We start from the raw sequence: 24,522 nt of genomic DNA on the forward strand, positions 1-24,522 counted from the left end.
AAAAAAGAAAATAAAAAAAATCTTTTAACTTCCTCTTTCCAACAAGAAAAGGCTGGCTAGTAGTTTCCTCGGTTTGACTCATACAACTGTACTTGGTACTCGGTGCTAGTTATTTAAACCAAACTACTTTTTTAAACATTAAATTATAGTACCAAAAACACTTAAAATATTACAACTAAATATTGTCGGTAATTTTAAAGTACTCCAAGCATTGCTAATATTTGAGTACAACAAAACGTCATTGCCAAATATTGCACGAAATTCAGTGTCAGTTCGAGTAAACAATTGTCCTGATTTAAGTGTTAATGCCCCCCGTAGAGCAAATTTTGATACATACAAGGCTTTTGTTTATTACATCCACATGGACATATAAAATACAGATGGACAATTGTGTCCCAACTAATATCATAGATATAGCCTGACTTGTTTAGTCGATCAGTTATTCTGCAGACAAGTTCTTGAACAGATGAAAATGACAACATTTCAAGTTTCTATTTCCCTGTGGCTTACATTGTCAAAGACGACTGGTATAAGCGTGTCAATTACATGCTGCACAACTTGTTTCCTGCATCAAAGGGAAAATGAAATTTTTATCCTGTAAATCGATATAAGTTATGAGAGAATTCCGACGATGTAAAATGTACTTCAACATGGTGACAGCAAGGAATGCTAGCAATACATCATTTGTTATTGTCAAACTCAGTAAAGTAGCAACAAGGAGCCCTAGGAACACATCATTTGTACAACATTTTACACTGATGTCAAAATTAAATCCGAACATACATAACAGATCTACAATTTATATAAAAAAATAGGAAAATATTTTTTCCACTAATGGTGATAGTTCAAATAGTTTGATTAATCATTGATAATGTAGATCCTTAAACAACAGCTACAAATTGTATTTTTCTATTTTCTTCTAAAGCAGAAGAATTGAGGAAGCTTGATTTCAAGCTAGTGCAAAGTGTGCAGTGCTAACCACAAGCTTACCTGCAGCAAAGTGCCAATAGTCTTTCAAAGCACTTCATGTAATCCGCAGAGTGCAACAAGAATCATTCTCTTGCTTCACCTGCAGGGATTGTCTGTCATGCTCAACTCGCTGAAGCTGTGATGACAATTGTAACAAGTTAATGGTTGCACCATCTTCACAGGAAAGACGATCTTTCACATTCACGAAATCTGAACCTTGGAAGATACCATCTGCAATATCAAAGTTTACAATATCATTATTGTCTGATATTAGTACAGGACTGAGATGACTTCCATCTGCATGATTCAGTTCTGATGGAAAACTATTGGACACTCGGCTTGAAGAAGTCTGTGAGCTTATTCCTATCTTTCCAGAGACCTGACTAATGTTGTAGTGATGGTTATGACTGCTTGGAATAACCAAGGAATGAGCCAAGGGAATTCCTGATGATTGACTTGAAGAGTTTTGGGATTGAGATGACAGAAGAGAGAGAGCACAAGAGTCTGAAATCCCCGACAATCCTTGAACAGTTGATGTTGTATCAAAAACATTGAAGTCCTCATTTCCTACTGTGTCCTGGAATAGTGGTCTCAACCCAGAATTTTGGGCTCCAAGAGCATGTGGATAGTGGTTATTGCTCTCACAGAAGATGCCTCCAGCGGTGGATGTAGCACCATTTTCATGAAGAAAAGGAAATTGTTTTTCGTTATATGATGGAAATAAAGATTTTGACTGAGGATGTCCGTTGGTTATAGGCATAGAAGAAAGATGCCTAAAACCAGCCCCATGTTCTGCTTTGATAGGTCTCCAGAAGCCATTCACACCATATTTATCCGAATGCATGATGCCACTAGGAAGCATCTCTGGGCGAATAAAAGATGATGTTAGCATGTTTCCCTGAAATCTGCTATCTGCAACCACGTGATCTTTATAAAAACTCAATTCTAACAATTTTGCTAATATCATATAACTACAAAATTAATAAGTTCTCATAAGAATCATGATCACATCTAAATTAACAACTACTATGAGTAAATGAAACAGTTCAAAATTTAATTAAGGAACAAATGGAGCTTTAGAATTTCAGCACATCCCATACATTTAGTTTAATGACCAATTCAAGAGTTTATGAATATAAAATTAGAGACCTTGCAACATATTTTTGATGTTTTAGAACATGAAAATGATAGAAGTTTATTCCATTCCACTATACAGTTAAAAAATAAAAATAAAAACATTTAACGTATGGGAACTCTGTGACTGCCTCATCACTCTTACCCCCTTTTTAATTAGACACAAAATAAGTGGCAGCCAATCTATATGGTAGATTATTAAGATTAGTAATATGGAATAAAAATTTGGGAATTAAAATTATTTCTGTCTATTAGACTTCATGTTGTTAATAAACAGACATATTTTTATGATTCATTGAAAAAAGACTGTTTAATTCTTATCTGGAAATCTTACACTCATACATGTATGGTGTTGAAAATCATTTTCACTTTGGCACAACACTAATATTCTTATTATTGAATAAGTCACTTACGGTTCACATCCACCACATGACAAAAGAATCCAAATTAAAACTAGTTTACACGTTGTATTTAAAAATCAAAAAGTTTGCAAAGGTTAAACCGGTAAACAACAGCACAAAACCAGCAACTGAAAGAATGAAGGAATAAACATTTTGAAACAAAGAGGCAATGAGATGGAAGTTCATGTACTATAGATGTATATTCATTAGGTAAATTGACATTTGAAAATCCACACTTGTTCTATTGGGTGGGTGACAAAGCAGGACACCATTTAACACATTACCTCTAGAATATATATATATAATTTAAGTTGGACCACATTACATATTATGAAGTGTGATTCTGTGAACATGATAAGTTAGTAATGATATTGGTATCATGATGAAAGTTGATAGAAAACTGTATGAGAAATGTACCATACCGTGGACAATTATCAAATTTGAGAAGTTAAATAGGAAGGCCAATAAAAAGTTTGACTAGGCTGTATGGGCATGTTACAAGGTAGAAACGGGCAAAGAAAAGGAACTAGATTTTCAAAAGCATGTTTGTATATTTTTTAGTGCCAACTAAGTTATAATTAAGCAATCAAACAAATGAAATTTAACTAATGAAGAATGCAAGGGATAAATGTGCATGTGCATGTGACCAAAGATAGGATCAAGGATGGAAATTTAAGAGAAAAGGGAAGTTTAGTGCAAGAAAGGAGAGTTATATCTTGAACGAATTTCAGAATACATATTATTACCCCCGCATGGCTGAAGCAACCTTCCAGATTTTCCGGAGTGAATACCCATTTGTGGTTTTCTTCTTCGCTCATTATGCCCTGCAAGGCGCTTACGGCAACTTCGTTTACCATCATCAAATTCAGCCAGCAAATGAAACCTGGTTCATAAACTAAAAATTACAATGAAGCTATATATCTTAACAACAAAGCTTCTCATTTCAAACCTGTCCATTATGAAGTAGCAAAACTAGTAACCTTAATCATATAAAAAGTGGAAAGGAAAGCGATGTAAACAAAAGCAGATAAAAAACTTTTAAAACTCATGACATACAATTGAGTAGGTGAAGAGTCATGTTTTAGTACTTGAATGCACACCAGAAAAAGGTAACCGAAAACCATTGTGAGGCTAAAATAATCAATCTAGTGTACCAATACACATTTAGCTCACATCAACTTGGAATTGGAAGATGAAAGGTTGAAAAATTGACCAACCTACTACATTGCTGGCAAAACCTCTGCTCAATGCCATTGACTATAACAGTGGCAGTCTTGGAGTGGACTTCACACACCTTGTGTCTCTTGTGGTAATCCTTACAAGAGCTGAGATCCTTGTTACAGCCATAGACTTGGCAATAAGCCGTCTGAGATTGTAGCCCAGAAGCTCTCACTCTCTTAGGAGGCGTTGATGACTCAGAAGACAAAACTTTGGAAAACCCCAGATCAGGGGCATCTCCATGGTCAGCAAATCGACCCAGTTTCAAATCAATGAGGGAATTTGAGTATGAAAGCTTAGAATTTGAGTACCCTCTTTGAGAAAACCCACTTGGGGTATCCACAACAGTACTAGTGATTCTGTCACTGTGTTGTTGTCTACCATCCACCTTTCTACTTTGAACACTCCCAATTAGATCATCGGACAGCTGTTTCCCCAACATTTCGGGAAGACCCAATTCCTCAAAACCTTGATTCTCAATGCTGTGCTGACCCAAACCCAACATGTCGTTGGGAAAACCACATGGGGTTTTGAGTTCCCAGCCCAAGAAAGAATTTTTGTTCCTCCCGAGAGTGTTGGGAGACGAGAGTCCCTCATTGGAGACACACTCCTTTTCTTCAGGAACATAGCTCCAAGGTTCCATCACATGTAACAGAACCAGGGTGCAAGACAATTAGACCAACCAACCAACAATTGACACTCAAATAGTATCCCAACAGTACTGCTAATTTGCTATAGCCAAAGCAAAACTTGAATTTCAGATTGGGTGGCCTAAGTTACCCAAAAAAACATTGTTTTACTTACCCAACAAAGAAAGACACGAAAAGAAGATAAATTTATTTACTCTCTCTTAACCTAAGTCCGGGAAGGTCTTCGATTGCAGAGAAACCAAACAGATTAAAGGGGAAAAGAAAAAGTGGAAAGAAACAAGAAGAAGAAAGGAGGTGTGAGAAAGAAGAAAGAAATAGGTGAATATGATGATGGAGATGAGGTTGGAGCAGAGGAAAAATAGAGAATTGGGATAATTTTACTGAAAGAGAAAGAGGGAGTGAGACAAGGAACAGTAGCAGTTAGGGGAGTGTGTGTGACTTTGCAAACAGAGGAACACTGAAATCAACTCAAGGTTGTTGAAGAGAATTTAGGGAGCATGGAAACTTGAAAACTGAAGAGATTGGCGTTGTGAGTTGCTATATTTGGAGAAAGACAGAGAGTGGACAGCTTTCCACCATGCTAGCTAGCAGCCATTCACACCTACGCAGTTCAGAGAAAGAGAGACATTCTTCTTCTCTATTCCTTTCTCACATTTTAATTTATTTTTTTTTCCAGTTTTCTCACAACTTAATTAAAATTAAAGATATATAACAAGTTTTTTGAGTTTTAAATGTGATATTTTTGTGATAAAAAAAATGGGTTTAATTTCGAAAGAAACTTTTATAATTATTTTTCATGCACCATTGTTTTAAAAAATTTAAATATATTTTTGCCCCTCAAATTTAAGTTAAACTTATTTTTAATCTCACAATTTTAAAACAGCTTTTTGTAATATTATAATTTTAAAAAAATTTGTCTTAATTTTTATATTCAATTTTTTAATGAAATCTGCTAATATTATTACACAAAATATTATCACTTCTTTGTTGGCAAAAACATAACATCAAATCTTATTGACGTTGTATAATTATTTTAATTTATTTCTTTCATATATGTTATTAGTGATTTTAAGAACTAAAATAATATTTTTTTTAAAATTATAAGATAAAAAGAATAGTTTTAAATTTAAGAGATTAAAAATAAATTTATCTTAAATTTAAGAGACTAAAAACATATTTAAGTAAAAAATATAATTAGAATAACTTATAAAATAATTATTATAAAAGCCATAAAATGTAATGTATGTTAAGTAATAATATATATATATATATATATATATATTATGGTGAAAGTTGAGATTATATTTTTTTTATTTTTCTATGTATTTTTTATTTTGTATTAATGTCTTAAAATTTTATTTTGGATTAATTTGACTTGATTAAGAGATAATTAAAGTCTAGTTAATGATTAAATTAGTATGAATATAATTTTAAGTTAAAATTTTATTATTATCATTATAATTTTATAAATAATAATAATAATAATAATAATAATAACATAAAAGTTATTTATATTTTTTTTCTAAAATTCACCAATATATTTTTATTAGATATAATCTTGGCCGAAGTAGATGCGACTCTACTAAACAATAAAACTCTTTCAATGTAAAACTCTTCATATCTCATACATAGATAATTTATACTAAAAAGATAAAAATAAAAATAATAATAATAAATACTAAATCAATTAGATAATTTGATTTTTTAAATGTGGTGTATATGATTTATCTTCTTCTTTTTTACACATTTTATATTTTTAAATGTACTGAATTATGGTGTGATGTACCGAAAATATATTATATATTTTTAGAACAAATTAATGGTTATGGATTCTGTTTGTAGATAAAATCAAATTATATATATAGTGAGAGTGTGTGTATGTTAAGTCAAAAGACGGTCTTGAATTCCTCAAATTTTAATGATAATAAATGAAATATTTTTTCTTAAATAAAATTAAATATTTACAAAGATATTTTATCAAATGAAATGTGAAAAATATATATCATTTATAAGATGAAGAAAATGTTAGAACTCTCAAAATTTATTAAAAAAAAACAAATTATCCGTTAGAAACAAAAAGACAAAATTCCAGATATCACGGATAAAGTAGAAAAAGACTTAAAAAAAATATTCTACACTGACTTTAACTACTCTACACTGATATTACTTTTGCTATACTCATTTTAAAAGGAAATAATGATAAATAACCTACTAGATCAAATAAGAGATACATGTCTTACTAAAAAGTATTTGATGTTTGTGTTAAATGCAACAATAATAATCTCTATGATCAACAAAAAAAAGATAGACGAAATAACTCGTGAAGCAAATTGTGAGTTCAACTCAAAATTACCGCAACGATCATCTTCTCTTAAGCTATTATAAAATGATCAATTCTTCAAACAATAATGGTAGAGATACATACATAGAACAACAAAGAAACATAAAAAAGTGATACAAATCGAAAAAATTGTACGTATAGAAAAGCATACTAAAATATACAAAGCATAAAACTACAATGAAGCACTTATTGTAAATTTTGTATATATATTCTTTTATAGATAATTTGTGTTTTCATTGATGATTACATCACGTCTAGAAGAGACTTACATTTTGTTGTAAAGGTAAGAATACTTGGTGATTGAACCTATAGAAACTTGTTTGAAATAATACTTAGTGTTAAGTCTATAAAGGTTTGGTTGAAAGAATATTTAGTATTAAGGCTTGTTGTTCAAATAATACTTGTGTAGTTACTTGAAGAGACAAACTGAAGACTACTTAGGATTGAGTTCAGACTTAGAAAAAAAATACTTATAACTTTGTTAAAAGTTAGTAAAATTCAAAATGGTTAGATTGAGAACTGAGCATAATCTTAATGGTTGAGACAAACCAATCTAAAAATCTATGGTACTTCAACTGACTCTTCTCCGATGCTTTGTCGTTATTTTTTTTTTCACTGTACAAATGTGTGAATTTTTGATACACATTATTCAACCACTTTTCTAGTGGATGTCTTTTCTCCATATAATATATATATATATATATATATATATATATATATATTATTTTTATTAATTATTATACTAGTTAATAACTTTCAAATGTCATTGGGTTTGTGGCAAAGGTTTAGGAGTGTTAATGGAATGTCTAATGGTTATAGTGATATCTGCTAGTCCTATCTTTATTTATAAAAAAAAGTAACTTTCAAATTAGATAATATTTTTTTACCAAAATTATATGTACAAAAATTTGTATTAATTTAAAATTATTTGACAAATCATTTATATAAATTAAAATTAATGTAATATATAGTCTTTGAATGTTCTAAAATATAAACTAAGATAAATTTTTTTATTGCTATTAAATTTTAATAAAATTTAACATAAACATTTAAAATAATACTAAACTATAATTTAACCATTGAATCAACGAAATTCATTTTTTATATAAAATTATTGATTGTATAATAATTGTAAAAGTTACATTAAATTAATTTAATATTTCTCTGTTTAAATTATGTTGGGTAAATTAACAAGTTTTAAAAAGTAAGTAGTCAGGGTAATTTTCAGTTGTCCAAAAGAGAAATTACATATACCAAAGGTTGATTTAGGGTTAGTTTATTATTCGGAGAAACATGAAGTCTATTATTTTTACAACAAAAAGACAAAAATTGTTTGAGATGATGGGTGAAGTTATTATCATGGAGTTGGATCACTAACAAAGGTGAGTTTTCGCATCTAATTTCATGTTTGATTGTATCATGACTTAGAGCGAGTTCATGAAATATATTAACAAGATATTCACAATTATGTTGTGATTGAGGGGACTTCATATATTATAATGTGTTATTTTGCTTTTGGGGTTACGTGATAAAGGCACACAGTTGCATTTACGAATGATTTAATTCGACTTTGTGGTGTTTAATCATTGTACCTTAGTAATTTATGAATGATTTAATTCAAACATGTGGAATCCATCGTAAAAACTCATATAAGGTCATCAATATCTTTAATGTTAGTTTTTAATTGTGTTTTTATACGTAAAAATCTTTTGTAAATTTTATTGTTGGAACATTTTGACATGGTGTAAATCATTTTTATACAATAACAATTCAGAAGGGGTTCTTAACAATTAGAAAATATTTTAATTTTAAAAAATAATTTTAAATAAAAATATAAAAATGTGAAGTCTATTATATATAACCCACATTGAGTAAATTAAGAACTAAGTTAAGTTCTTCTATTAAAGTAAAAAATATTTTAAATCTTATATATATGATATTAAGAGATTCACAAAAAGTGTATTGAGAATTAAAGTAAGTTGTACAATTATATATGCTCTTATAATTTTAAAACTTAATTTATTAAGATCAAAGTTTATGGAATAATTTTGTTCAGAATTCACTATTGTTAGCTAGGGATGTAATAATTATTTTTTAATAGATTTGATTGCAAAGACTACTTTCAATTGTTTACTTAGACTTGTTTTTTTAATTTTTTTTAATATTTTTTTTTGAAAGTACTTAAAGGTAGGATGTCCTCTTCCAAAAAAAAAAAAAAAAAAAGCGAAATGTTAGAACCTATTTGAAAAATATGATAGTGTTATTTTTATTTTAAGAATAGTCTACATATTAATGCAAGAATTTCCCATACAAAACTCAATGGATTATTGGCAGTGTAGCAATTACACACCATGTGTTCATATGTTATGCAATTAAATTATCTAATAAAAAATGTGTCTGATTCTTGTAAAAACTCATAAGATTAATAACAGTCATAATATTACAACTAGAAATATTTTTTTATCGATAGAAATATGTGGTAGGACCAAAATAAAAAAGGACAAAATTTAAGTATAATTTATTTAAGTGTGATTAATGTTATTTTTTAATAAAATTGAATATATATTTTTGTAATGTGTATAAATATATATCAACGAAACTTATCTTAAATATAAATACATATTATAAAGATAAATTTCTAATTTTGATCGAAAATTAATATCAATCGTACCTAAAAAAATTAATTTTTGTAATATATATATATATATATATATATATATATATATATATATATATCATTAAAAAAAAACCCATAAAAAAACTTACCATGTCACTGCAATGCATTGTAATATTTAGTTCAAGAATGCATGACTATGTTTATAATGGAGTTACTTTATTTAATTATTATAACATTTTTTTAAAATCACACACCACTATTTAAAAAAATAAAAAATAAATCATTCACCACTATAATTACAATGGCGTTATTTGATTTTATAATTATTTTTTTATTGTTATGAATCACTTTTTAGGTTATAGCATTTGAATCTATTAAAGGTATGCTAAACTAAGAGGTAGCACCTGTCAAAAAAAAATCCAAGAGGTTGCATGTAATTTCTTGCTGTTATTAGCAAGTTTATTTAAGGTTTAGAGAGAATCATTTTTATCTTTATTTTAAATTATTTTAGATTAAGAGAGAATCATTTTAGATTTAATTATTTAAACAAGTTAAATTTAAATTTTATAAGTTTAACGTTAATAATGTATCTGTGTATTACTTAAAATGTAATAATTTTATTTATTTACATTTATACTTAAATAATTATAACTTTATTTATTATTATTTTATATCCATCTCTTAGCTAGTTATGAGCTTTGCGAGCCATACTTTAAATAAATAGTTGCTATAAAATTTTCGTAGAACAAATTATTATTTTAATTATTAAATATTTATTCTTTTAATCTTAAATTAATTTTTCTTAGTTTCTTATGTTTACTCCATCTTTAAGTATAACACAAAATATTTGTTAAATATTAAATTAACGATTTAAATAATTCAAAATCTTCCTAAAAAAACATGTCACAGATATAATAAGAGAATTTTAACAAATGTCCTTGATTAAGTCATCAATCAATAGTTAAAGATATAATATTCTTATAAAATAAAATTACCAACCCAATTTTTATATAAATGTTAGTTTTAAATATATTTTCATTTCTTTATAATCAACAAATTTTAAATTTAATCTTATAAAAAAAAACTTTGTTTTTTTGGCATCTTTAAAATAACATAAAAATATATTACTTTTTTTTTTCCTATTATTATATGATACATATTAATTATTTATATGTTAAAAAAAATCTTATTGTAGGTGATATTCATTAGTGTTTGGGTTGGACTACTATATCTTATGTCACACCTCTACAGTTTTTTTTAATATACTCAAAATATATGTTATTTATCATTTTTAAAATGAACATTGAAAATCAAAAGTGATTTCATATGCTGAAATTATGAAAATCTAAGAAACATATATTACAATAATTAAAATAAAAATTTGATTAATTTATAAGAATAAAAAAATATTTTCAAATTTTAGGGATGAATAATACATAAATATTTTATAAGGACCAAAACAAAATCCATCTATTTTATATAAATCAAAAACATATTTAAGTATAATTTTTAATATAATTTTTCAATAATTTTTAATATAAATTTATTTGATAATAAATACTCCACTGAACTCAAATATATATATATATATATATATATATATATATATAAATCATGTATAATAATATAAAATATAAGCCACTATTAGTCAAATTCATTTTATTTTATGAAACAATCTCCAAAAACAACTTTCATTTAATAAAAAAATTGTATTTCCAATAACTTGTTCTTAGTATAATGTTTCAATGGAAAACAGTTTAAGAAATTTTGTTTTAAAAAAAAAAAGAAAGCTCATAAAATTAAATAATATTAGTTAATGTGATTTTTACTTAAATTCAAGATATAAAAAAATACATCGATTAATAAGACTAATAAAATTAGTAATTTAAGCTCAAAATTTTATATGTTAAATTAGATCAAACTTATATTTTAAAACATACATCCAAAAAAAAACTCATATTTTCAATTTAATTTATTTAAATAAATATAAATGAACCTAACCAAGAATTTATACCCTAATCATTACTTCATATCCAACGTAGAGCATGGTACAACATACGGAAGTGGAAAGAAAAAGAGTAGCGTACATATTGAACGTGTACATCAAACGTCTAAAAAAAATCCCGTTCTACCATGTTCTTAACAAAAAATAAGAAAGCTTCTATCTTTTTTTTAAACATCTTAAAACGAAATTCCAACCTAATTTAATTTTTATGTATGTATTTCGATTCTCAATCACACATCGACCAAACATCATTTATTTGAATATCACTGGTGAAAAATCAGTCTTTTATGTCATCATTTTTTCGTTGATTATAAAAATACCTAACGTAAAAAATACGCTGTATCATTTTTGAAATTAATCTAAACTTTTTTACGTCAGGGGATTTGATGTAAAAACTAAAATCTATGTGGGATATAAAGTACAGTCTGACATTGTACGTCGGACCCCTTTTGGTCCGATGTAAAAAAGTTGTTTTATTCCCCCAGCACCTTCGTCTTTTTCGTATGCGCAAGTGTTTTTACATTGTTTTCCTTTAAAGTTTTCCTCTAGCGATTTCCGGCAAGGCAACGGTGGTATGAGACTTTTGAGTGTTTTTCGATCACGGTGAGCGGCGGCGAAATCCATTTTTGATTCTAAACCTATCTCTCCGATTGGGTTGAAGTATTTACACGTTTTCACGGATTGAGGTTAGTGCTTTCATGCGTGTATTGATCTTTTTGTGTAAAAATATTGTTTTATTTCTGCACGTGAGTGTTTTGACATTGTTTTCCTCTCCAGCGATTTTCGGCGACAATGGTGCGAGACCTTTGGGCATTTTCCATTCACGATGCACGGTGGCATGACCCATTTTTTATTCTGGACCAATCTCTTCAATTAGATTGAAGCATTTGGGTATTTTTTTAGATGTGTTCACGGATTGAGGTTATTTATTTATTTTTCTATCAACCATTTTACGTCAGACGTGGAGGATGTTCGATGTAATTTTACGTCGGCTAAAATACTTGACGTAAATTTACGTTTCCCACAATGACGTCAGATTTTTTTTCAACATAAAAAATCTAAAATAACAAACCTAAAATATTTCTTTTGTATTAGTGTTACATTATACAAAAAAATATGATAACTCTTTTTTTCCTGCAAAATAGTTATAAGTAAATAAGCATGATTATATAAATATCAATATGTAATTAATAATATTAGGAAATTATCAAAATATTTAATAATAATTAACTTTATTTTATAAATAATAATTAACAATATTATGACTATATTAATCGTCACGCATCATTAACTAAACATATAAATTTCTTCATAAAAAAAGTTATATATATATATATATAAATGATTAATTTTATTTCACAAATAATTAACAATAAATAAAATATATGTGTATATATATTAATATTTTTTGTGAATACATAATTTTTTATATGTAATTAATAATATTTTTTTTTGTAACATATGCAAATAAAGAGGAAAGAGTTTAGATCACAATCTCTGAAGAGAAGAAGTCTCATAGCATAATCATGATATGATAATGCATCCTAAAAAAAAATATCTAAAATAACTATCTCAGCACTAGTACTAAAACTTATCTTTACCAAAAAAAATTCTTACTTTGATTACCTTCACATCATAGTGAATGAATGATTTGAACTCTCTAGTCCTCCTAAAAAATCTTAATGTTTTAAATGATAATAGTATCATGATTAAAGAGATAACAAAGATTTTTGATAGCCTATAATACATGGAGTGAGTTAGTCACACATGAAACATTATTGTAAAGAAAGTCTCAACTTAGTTTTAAATTATGTAATCAGTAATATTATAGGGTTACTAATATTATTTAATGTTATAGTTAACTTTTTGTTATAAGTGATTACTCTCTTCATTTCATATTATTTGATATTTAAGGTTTTGATACAACATTTAAGAAATATAATTAATATGTTTAATTCTATTAAAAAATTATGTAACTTTTTAATTTACTCTTAAACTCTCTAGAATTCAACCAATAAAATAAGTATTAAAAAGAAATAATATATTAATAAAAAATGAATAAATAATAGTTAAGGGCATAAGAGAAAAAAAATATAATATTACATTAATTAATATTATAAAACAACAATAATCAAATTGAAACAAAGAAAGGAAACAAAACAAAACGAATGGAATAACAGTGTCTAACGATGATTAATTATATCTTTATATATATGTTGTTGGTAGTAATAAAAAGAAGTAGAGAAATGTGATTGGTGGAGCGTGTCTATAAGAGGGAAGATAAGAGGAAGTACAGGAAGCACAGTGAATGCCAACTCAGTATGGAATTAATATGTTGGGATCTAATAGACAGGACCCATATTTCATATTTACCTCTTTTCTGACACGTGTTCCTTCCATTAATTCCTTTTAACGTCTTCTGCCCTTTTCATGCAAATCATCTTTTATTCCATGTTTTTACTTGCCACCTATTTTTTACTTTTATTTCTTCCCTCTCAACTAATGTCTATCTACAATCAATTCTGCTAGAACTGGGTATCTGTAATTACCAAACTAAACTCATTTAATAGGTTTACATTTACTTTTTTTTTTTTTTTTTTTTTAAATGTTTGAATCAAATTCAATCTAATTTAACTCGATTAAAATTTTGTAATGGTTAAATAATAAATTTTATATTTTCTTATTTATGATCTAATCTGATATAATCATATATAATAATAATAAATAAGTATAATCATTTATCTAAGATAATATTTTTTATCATTTTTATTTAATAATAAATATTTTATTTTTGTGTTAATAATATTATAATAATATAATATATTAAATTTAAATTTTATTTTATATTAATATTAATTGTTTGAATCGACAACAATATAATAAATCAATAAATTTATTTATAATTTTATTTATATTATTATTTACTTTATTATTTAGTAACATTACATTTATAATAAGATATTAAATTATTTAATCCATTATAAAATATTTAAATTTTTATAAATAAATAAATAAATTTAATTATATTAATATAGTTAATGCAACCAAACTCAACTCATTCATCGTGAGCTTGAAATGAATTGGATTTACACAACTCCAACCTAATAAATTTTGTCAAAAGTACAACGACAGGATAATTATTAGACTTATGACAAGACACGCTTATAATAACAAAACATTCATTGTGCACTAAATTTGAGTTAGTTGCCCAAAAATTTTCCCGTTAGTTGCTGGTATACAACTAATCGGTGGATAACAAGGTCATGTGTATAAGCTTGTGTATTACTCATCTTCCTGTGATATGTTTTTCATTTGTTTAATTTCAAAATTTCTATAATTCGTATAAGTTGTCGGTGATGGTTATCCTTTTTTTTTTTCAAAGTAATTTTAATTGGGTATATAATTGCGGTATGTAAATAATTCCCACACTCTCATTCATAGATAGTAACTAATTTTTATTTGAAATTAAATTCAAATTTACTTTTAAAATTGAAATTAAATTATCAAGCTTTGAGGTGAGCGAGCTTTTGATTTTTAAATACAACTTCTAAAACAAAATGTGTATGCCGAAATGAGAAGTTTTATGAGATTAAAGTGAAAATTTTAAATTTAGGGTATTAGATTGAAATAAAAAATTAAAATGAGGGTCCAATAATATTATTGTTATATCTTAAAGTCGGATATGTATTTGTTGGGATAGACTTTCTATCTTATTTAAACGTTTTATTATACAATATGTTCTAAATAACAATTGACATCATTATTATTATTTTTTTAGTTCGTCTCTAGAGTTTTTATCGTCGATAGCAGTGATTAATCTTCTTGCTACGTTGGAGACATCTCTGATTTTATTTAAGTATGGATCAACCTTACCGCTGAACCATAGCTTGAGATTACAATTGACATCATTATTATGTCAACATAAGTGGATATACATTAGTCAACCACTGTGTTTATAACAAAAGCAGTCTATTATGGTCTATTTTCGTCATATATAATAGTAATATTTTATTGTTTTCAAATTTAAACGAAGAATGTACAAACTCACTTTCCTTATATGTCAATTTAGGTTTTATGATTTAGGCATAATAGGAATTAAATTCATGATGGTTTGATTAAAGAGATAGTCCATGCATGGTACCAGTATTATTATATGAATAAATATTATATATATATATATATATATATATCCCAAGTGGTTGAGGCATTAGATGAGTGTGCATAAATGTTTCACATGACATCTCTATCAAGTAGCTAGTGGGCATGTTGGGGACAAATTGAAATCCCTTGAGGAAATGACAAGGTCCCGTGGCAAAAGAAAAGACCAAGTTGATTGTGGGGTGAATGGATTGGAGTCTAAATTTGACACCCAAACACGACACTTTTTACTGACATGTGGAACATTATCATATATGAATATGCCCAAGTTTCTACGTGCTCTAATATCTAACAAAACCATGGTGGGGGCATGGTGAGGGGAACCTACTGCACCAACTCTGGAATTAATCCTCTCATACCCCAATCCCATGCCTTTCTGTGTTTAAACTTCTTCTCAATCCTACCACTCATTATTCATACATGTGGTCCCATTTTTTTATTTTTTTTTAATCATATTATTAATATGAAATGTTCGCTTTTTTTTTTTTTATAATTAGTTTTTGTCATATGATTACCTTTAACAAAAACTCTCATTTCAATCATTTTTTTTATATACAAAATTTAAACATAAAATCTTATTTAAAGGTATAAGTACAGTACTATACTTAGATAAATAAATTTGTTTGATTTTTCTTTCATTTTTGCACCCACAGATCAATTACTGCTGCCCCAACATATTATTTCCATCTTGCTTCTCTGCGTCATATTGGTCAAAGATCCAACAACCAAAATTAACCCAAGATTTGCTATTAAAAGGGTTAATAAATTGTTACTTAGGTCAAAATTTGCATGTGCCCTATTCATTCTAGTTCTAGATTGAGTTGCCAAACATTTAAGCAAGTAAAACAGTACGAAAGTTTGTCTTCCAATTTTATTTTTAATTCCTGAAATCAGTTTTGGGTTTTCCCTCTCCTTTACTTGACTTTAAAATGTTGAATTCCATCCACAAAATCCACCATAAAGTTGTGGCATCATTATTTGACCCACCGCAAATAAGGCATCTTCCTTTCCTCGCCTTCAACTTCAACCTACCCCCTTTGCCTTTATTTTTTTATTAGGGAAACATAATAGCACAAAATATTGCCAAGTAATTAAATTACTGGTTCAAGTGCTAGCCAGTAAGGCCTTTGATTTTTGGCTTTTATTTTTGTTGTTTGTACCCATAAGCTTTATACTAAAAAAAATTGACAATATTTTTAATGATAGAAGTGTAATGCATCAAACTAATTACTTATTAACAAAAGTAAACATAATTAATAAAAAGTAAGAAAATATTCTCTTACTTTTTTAATTCAACGCTTAATTGATTTTATTATTATCTCATCTTTTTCTTCTAATAATATCACCAGATAATAACATTACATTCTCACAGCTCATATTTTGATCTTTCTCATTATCTATCTCTACAATTCCTACTACTTATCCAACGTCCACCCACTTTCGTTTCTTATTTGATTTACCTTCCTCGTTCAATATTAGTCTAATCTATATTGATTATATGTATGACTTCGAAGCATTCGCCCAGAGAGATATATATATTATGCAATCAACTTTAATAATTAAGCTCTAGTGATTATAAAGTTTGATGTATTGCATATAAAAGATGGTATATTTTTTAATAAGTAAAAAGATGCAGGTATTATTGGACAATATGCTTGAGGCCTGAATTAATTAGGATTACTTAATTGATTCAATTCAAGATATAACATGGGTATTTTCCTAAAGACTTAATACTTCAAGAAATAGTTTACACCAGTAAAATTAGGGTTTGATGGTGATATATTATAATTGTAAAACATAGTCAATCAATCATAAATAATAATTTATATGATTTTTAAGATAATTATTATTATAAAACTAAGCTATTAGTATCGATAATGTAAATTACTAATTAGATTTTTTAGAATAGTCTTTTTTTATATATTATTATTAATAAGGATGTTTCCTTTCTATTAGGTCGATTTTTGTAATAGTAAATTATAGTGACATTTTTAATTGCAACTCCATCTCTCCATAGCAAACAAAGATGAAACTATTGCTTCCCAACACCATAGCCATGAGAACTTGAAAGCAATGGATTTAATTTGGTTGTAACTTCCCCATTAACTAGCTTTAAATAAATTGTAATTAATTAATTAGAAAGCCAACTCTGACATGGAAAATGAAACCCATACCATACATACCCTCCAGAAAGCATGGTGAGCTAAAGAAATTGAATATTCGTGAACAGCAGCACAAAGTAGGGGGTGGTTGTTTGGCCCAAGCACCTGCACCCTCATATAAAACATGGCAAGCTTTTAATTAATGTTGAGCCCATGGGTTGGGTGGACCGGTTGGAACATTATTACAAGATTCAAAAATTTTATGTTGAATTTGTGCAATGTAACTGGTAGGTCTTGCGTGTGCCACAGTACAAGTCAATATAGTCATCGACCCCTACAACAAAATCTTGGGGCATATTATTTATTGAACTTAAAATAAAATGGTTGTTTGTCCTTCGACTCTTCGTTGTGTTGTCAGTGGGGTCCTGTACCTTAAACAGTGATGAATTGGTGAATGTGTGTTACAGTGTCGCAGGTGATTAGATTGCATCATGCTTTAGGGTTTTGTTTGCTGGCGATGATGGATTGGTGCAGGCCTTGTTGTGGTTGAGGCAAAGTAGAGCTGATTTTGCAGCAATTTATCACAGCAGAGGATTTTTATTTTTGCTCCAAAAAATTAAAAAGCAGAGACAGAGGATTATATACCTCTGCAGAGCAGTTACTACATTTGACATCCTATAGTATGCACTAAAATGGTGAGGCCTTTTTTTCAGCCACTGTGATTCACCAAAGTATTAAATTACTCTTTTAAAACATCATCACCAATTATGTCAATTCTTAAAACTATAAAACAAAAAGAAGAAAACCTAGGTCTTAAAAATAGTAATTATTGCAATCTAAAAAAAACTACAATACAAAAAATACTAATTATTAACTATTTTATTACCTAAAGTTAATAATTCTTTAATTTGATAGCTCATTTGAAACTATGAATATGTTTAAATACAAAATTATAAAGACTTTTAAGAATTAATTTGGTTTTATAATTAATTTGGTTTGTGACTATGGTGTATATTAGTCCAAATGATACCCAATGCTAAGGATCAAATCACTATATCACTGTTTTAGAGAGCAAATTGATAGTAATGATTATTGAATTCAGAGATTATATTAATTAATATGTCAAAGACTAAATCAACTATTGCATATAATTTTAAGGATTAATTTGATACATTAATTTGATTAAAGAATATGTTTTCAGAAATCATCATAAACATCAATTTCATAAAAAAAATTTGTCAGTTTCATAAATTTAATAAACTTTCTTGTAAAAAATTCAATACATTTTTCAAGGATTTTATAGGAATATTGATTCTCCAACATTAATAAAAAAAAATATTAATAAAAATTACAATAATAATAATAATTAAACTTAAATTCTTATGCATTTATTTCATTCTCTACATTAAATTTAGTTACAATTATTTTTTTTAAAGCACATATTCAAATTGTTAAGAGAAATTGAATTTATTATTTTTATTTTGTTAGTTACAACTGAAATTAAGATAGTAAGTTTTAAAAATGGCTTTGGCAAACAAACTACAATAATCAACTTACTGATTAAAGGTTGTGTAAATACCAAGATTTAGGGAGTGTATTAAATTGGGATTTCATAAGACTTTTTTAGTATAATTTTTTTTGTGTGAAATTTAATGATTTTAAAGATTTTTTAAAAAAATTGTAAGAATATAATGACTTTTAAATTTTTTTAAAAAGTTTGTAAGAATGTAGTGACTTTAAGATTTTTTTAAAATATTTTTTTAATTAATATTTTGTAATATGAATTTTAATGATTTTTATTTTAAGAATTCATAAAATTTGAAAAGACTTTATTAGATTTTAAAGGACAATATAATTTTAAAAGAAATATAATTTTTCTTCATACGAAAATGACAAGGTTTTAATAAATAAAATAAAATAAAATTATTTTTTTCATTTTTTAATAAATAATTGATTATAGTTTTATGTTGTCTTAAGTAAGTTTTTCTACATATAATTCTCTATACATTTATATTTTGTTATTTAAAATATTAAATTAGAACAATATATTTAAATTTATGTTATTCATTAATCAGCAGAATTGTCAAAATATATTCTTCATATATGCTTAAAAACTTGATATATTAATATTAAATTTTATTGAAGATAAACATTTGTTTAATTTTAATAATTTAAAAATATAGCAATATATAATATTTAATAATTTAAAAATAATTATAAATATTTGATAATTAAATAGAAATATTGATAAATTATATATGAATATTGATAGAAACTAATATTTCCCAATTTATTTATTTATAATATTTTCCGCCTTTTTTCATCTTTTATTTGTATAACCTAATATTAAAGAAGGAAAACAGAGCTTAAAGTAGTACGTGATCCCAAACTTTGACTCACGGCCGAAGTTAATCTTGATCTTAAAAAGGATCTGCCACCAACTAATCACAAACGACTGTCAGAATAGATAAACTTTGCAAAATTCATTTTAAATTAAATTATTTTATAAATTAATTTTGATTAAAATTTATTTAAAATAAAATGATTTTTTTTAATTGCATCTTTATTCCTTTTGAATTAGGATTGTGTAATTTTAGTCTCTAAATTTTAATTAAACAAATTTAGTTCTTAAAATATTATAATTATATAATTTTAACCTTTCAAGTATCATAATTATATAATTTTTAACTTATTAAAATTACATATATTATATTTTTTTATGTGTTAATTAATGCATATTTATTATTACTAAAATTACTAATACATGTAAATTAATTATGTAAAAATGTGTATAGTTCTCGTACTTAAAAAACTAAAATGTCACAATTGAGACTTTGAAGACTAAAATTGTTCAACTAAAATTTGAAAGACTAAAATCTCACAACTAGTACAATTCAGGGATCAAAAATATATTTAAGCTAATATTTTATTATGATTTTAAAAAAATCAACTCCTATATATAAAACATAAACAACTATGTGGACGAGAACTTTTTTCTATGAGAATTTTTAGGAATTATTTTAACTTTATATTTAATTCAATTTTTAGTTATTAATTCTAATAAATAAAAATAAATTTTCACTGCAATATAAATTATTTGTTACAAATATAAAATATAATTTATATTTAAAAATATCTACTTACTCAAATGTTAAATATAATTAATATTTTCAAACATAATATTTATTTATATACATAACTTATTTTTTAATTATATATAATAAATATTTAACATGTATATTACATACACTTAAATATTAATTAATATTAAAATTTTATGAATATATATAACGCAAAAATTTATAAGTTGATCAATTTAAAGTTAATTTAAAATTTAAAATTAACTTCTTAACATGAAACTAAAAATATAAATATTTAACTAGAGTCATGTTGACTAGTATTTTAAATTCTAAACACAATTTTAAATGATTCAACCATGAATTCAATCAAACACTAAGTTATGTCCATGGTTTTTAAAAGGCGAAACTTTAATCAAACTAGAGGCCCAACCCAACGAGCAACAGCTAAAACTTTTACTGATGTAACTTGACCTAGCATGAGGATAAGTACATGGCCAATCTGGTAGATCCACTCTGAACCTAAATAATATAGGCCTCGTGTAAGGTAAGAAAAACTGCTAGTGTAAGGTGGAAAGTGATTATTTTCAGAAGACAAATAATGAAAAACAAACATGTTCCCTCACATCAGAATTTACGTTTGCATGTTTATAAATTATTTCATAATATACACTTGATGTCGAGTTCAGATGATGATTTATTTTTCGAAGGTTGGTCATATATGATGTATATTATGGAATTTTTCATAATATACATGTTGAAACTATGGTTATACGAATGGCTCTGTCTAATTTGCCTTGCAAATCGTTCTGAACATTCCAAAAGTGTACAATGATCTCAATCAGTTCTAGTAAATGGAACAAATTAATACTATATATTTTCCCCAGGGCTTGACCACTTGGCCTAGCAAGAAAATTTTGGTTGAGACAGATAATTAAAATTTTGATTCAAATCAAAGTGCAATGTCTTAGACAACAATAATTGCCTGATCTATGATAATTAAACCCTCGTCTTTTGTATTTATTGGAAGTGGAAGACAATTGTGTGAATTTTTGTAGTTATGATGTATATTGTGTTGAATTTTTACTCGATTCCTCATATTTTATCACAAGATTGATTGATAGAAGGGATTACTGATCTATGCAAAAACGTGGAAGCAAAACAAATTTTTAGACATTTTGGGCCCTGCCAGCCTTTTTTTTTTTTTCAACTTGAGCGTCAAGATGGTTTTGCTAAAGCTTCACAAAACTTTTGCAAGGGTTTGGGAATGCTTGTTGTGTCACGGCGGTTTAAACTATTCATATCTAAGAATTATTAGATTAATTTTTTATAAATGCCACTATTAACTGAAAACCTCTAAGTTTAATTTGTTTTTCCTGAACTAAACTAAAAAGGGATCCTATGTATGCTTACTTCTTTATAACTAAGATCAAAGACATAATATAATTAATGGAGTTACATGCATCTAAGCCGACATATTGGCTACGATACTGAGTCATGTGACAAAAGTTGAGGGTCCTTACAAGGCACTATATTAGTGGAAATAAAGATAGCTTAGAAGAAATATCATCTCCAAAGGGCAGAGTTCATGGCAAATTAAAAATTCATGTAAGTTCATATCCAAAAATCCAAACAAAAATAGGTTTTCAAACGGTACATATATACCGATAGGTAAGTCAACACTCAAGATATATATATCCTAGGATTCATCAAGCAACCTATCAAACAAAATGACTCCATAAAGGGATCATTGTCTTATTGGAGAAAAATAAGATAAGTGTACATGTTTTTGAGGGTTCCTTGCTTACTCTCACTTAGACATTCCTCCACCTGACCATGTTGATTACGTGTAATTGGAATAACTCCACTTTTGAGTAATGCTAATTAGATAATTTTATATATTTAAAATCTCATTAATATTTATCATTTCTTTTATATCTCTTTTTCTATCACATTATATTATCAATCACATTTATAATTTTTTGAAACTGTGGATTGAATTCTTAGTTGAATTCCTGATTGATTTTTTTGACTGATCACTTTGTTCAAGCCTGTAATTAATAGTTCTTTTTGATCAACTCCTTAGATTAGACTTATGATCGATTCTACTAAGTTCATATTTTTTACTAAGCATGTGATCGACTTTTTTAAGCCAAGATGTTTAGTTAAATTTTATTCAAGATCACATCATATCATATATTATATATTCAATACTATTTGAGGTTTTGGGAAGAGATGTTTAGCTAAGTCTAGGTTGATTCCTTTCAATTGAGTTTTTTTGATCAAGTATGTGATCAACTCTTTGGGTCAAGCTCTTTAAGTTAGCCCTTAATTAGTTTTATTAGTATTATAGTTTGTGCAGTGTACAAGTTAAATATTTATTATATATAATTAAAATTTATAATAAATTATATATGAATAAATATTATATCTAAATATATAATTTAAAATTTGTATAAATAGATATTTTTTAAATATATAAATTATATTTTAAATTTTTGATAAATAATATATATTGTAGCACAATATTATTTTTATTTAAAGATAAATTGTTTTAAAAATATTAAAATTTAATTTATAGATAAATATGATAAATAAAAACCAAATTATATAAGAAGTTAAGAAAATACTTAAAAACTTCTTTGTTGAAGAAAAATTCTTAAAAATATTTTCGTACAAAATAAAAATTCGTATTTAATATATGATAGTTGATAAATAAAAATTAAATTAGATAAAAATCTAAAAAAAATTTCTAAAAATTTTCCTATTAAAAAAATCCTCTTATATAATATAAAAGTTCATGATTATAAAGTTAATTAAATTGATTTTTGTTTTGTCAAATTCGTGATAAATTCAACTAGTGAACTCAAACTCAAATAACCTATATATCTCTAATGATTGATTATTAAGATACTAACCACTAGTATCTTAAAGAGACACTCCTCTCACAATTTTAAAAACATCCTCTCGCAATATGAAGAACCTTCTTTTAGATATAATATGAACCACTCCTTAGATTATGTAGAGTATTAGTTCTCTTCAATAATTTTAGAAGAGAACCCACTTTTGAATTTTCTATAGTCATGTGCCATCTCTATCATTAATTTGGAAGTAGTTTGTGACAGAACTATATAATACTTCTCTTTCTTCTCTCTCTAGATATCGTTTAGTTTATGGGTGTCCATGATGATTTTCCCTTCACACATTGTACTCCAGTCACTAGCTATAGGTAGTGATTTTGTGCCCAAACAATAAGAATATATAATCAGATGCTCAATAACATTATTAATTATTATTGTACATGGTGGCATAAATCCAAGATTTTAGGTTAGTAAAAATAATTTTTTATTTTAAATAAAATTAATAATTAATCATCGTCATTATATATGTAAAAATAAAATATAAGTATATCAGAAAACAATCATCAATATATTCAATATATAAAATTTGAGTATAAAATATGATATTTTAAAAATACTAATAATTTAATTAAAATGAGAAGATTCATCTATTTATCCTCATTATAATATAGGTTGATTGTACTTAGAAATTAATTACATCCCAAGGACCAAGTTTTTCCTTCCCAATTCCTATGACACGTGACTCAACTCTGTTCATATGACATTCATCTCATAGTCATACATACAAGTTTAATCAAATTTAGCAAATATAAAACCTTACACATTTCAAATATTAGCAGATAATGCATCCAAGAAAGTTGGTGTATATCACACAAGTGAGCTTGACACTACCACGTAACCTAAAACCTTAAGGCATTAGGTAGGTAGGTCTTTCTCACTTATATATTACTCAACATGCCCAACTCTAACCAATGTGAGACTTCATCCCT

At 26.5% G+C, this 24,522-nt stretch overlaps 1 protein-coding gene across 2 annotated transcripts; it reads right to left on the reverse strand.

The window, feature by feature from the left end:
* Window positions 1-220: 220 nt before the first annotated feature.
* Window positions 221-5,044, reverse strand: LOC109808214 (uncharacterized). 2 transcript variants are annotated; one of them, XM_020371112.3, is made up of 4 exons: window positions 3,722-5,044; window positions 3,251-3,387; window positions 991-1,833; window positions 221-565 (listed from the first exon to the last, which is right to left on the reverse strand). In XM_020371112.3, the coding sequence occupies exons 1-3, from the start codon at window positions 4,363-4,365 to the stop codon at window positions 1,025-1,027; spliced, it is 1,590 nt and encodes a 529-aa protein (XP_020226701.1). In that variant the 5' UTR covers window positions 4,366-5,044; the 3' UTR covers window positions 221-565; window positions 991-1,024. The 2 variants fall into 2 exon arrangements, with proteins under 2 accessions (XP_020226701.1, XP_020226700.1); XM_020371111.3 differs by having other exon boundaries at window positions 991-1,881; window positions 3,722-5,042.
* Window positions 5,045-24,522: the final 19,478 nt, after the last annotated feature.

The sequence above is a fragment of the Cajanus cajan genome, chromosome 5 (assembly GCF_000230855.2).
Source record: "Cajanus cajan strain Asha chromosome 5, NIPB_CcT2T_4, whole genome shotgun sequence".
Classification (NCBI taxonomy): Eukaryota; Viridiplantae; Streptophyta; class Magnoliopsida; order Fabales; family Fabaceae; genus Cajanus; species Cajanus cajan.

Bases quoted from the DNA above. Each gene is read 5' to 3' on its own strand.
- LOC109808214 (XM_020371111.3), bottom strand. From the start codon at position 4,365: ATGGAACCTTGGAGCTATGTTCCTGAAGAAAAGGAGTGTGTCTCCAAT. The intron at 3,388-3,721 runs GTTGGTCAATTT...TTTATGAACCAG, and splicing joins TTTTGCCAGCAATGTAGTAG to GTTTCATTTGCTGGCTGAAT. The intron at 1,882-3,250 runs GTAATAATATGT...ACGTGGTTGCAG, and splicing joins GTTGCTTCAGCCATGCGGGG to ATAGCAGATTTCAGGGAAAC.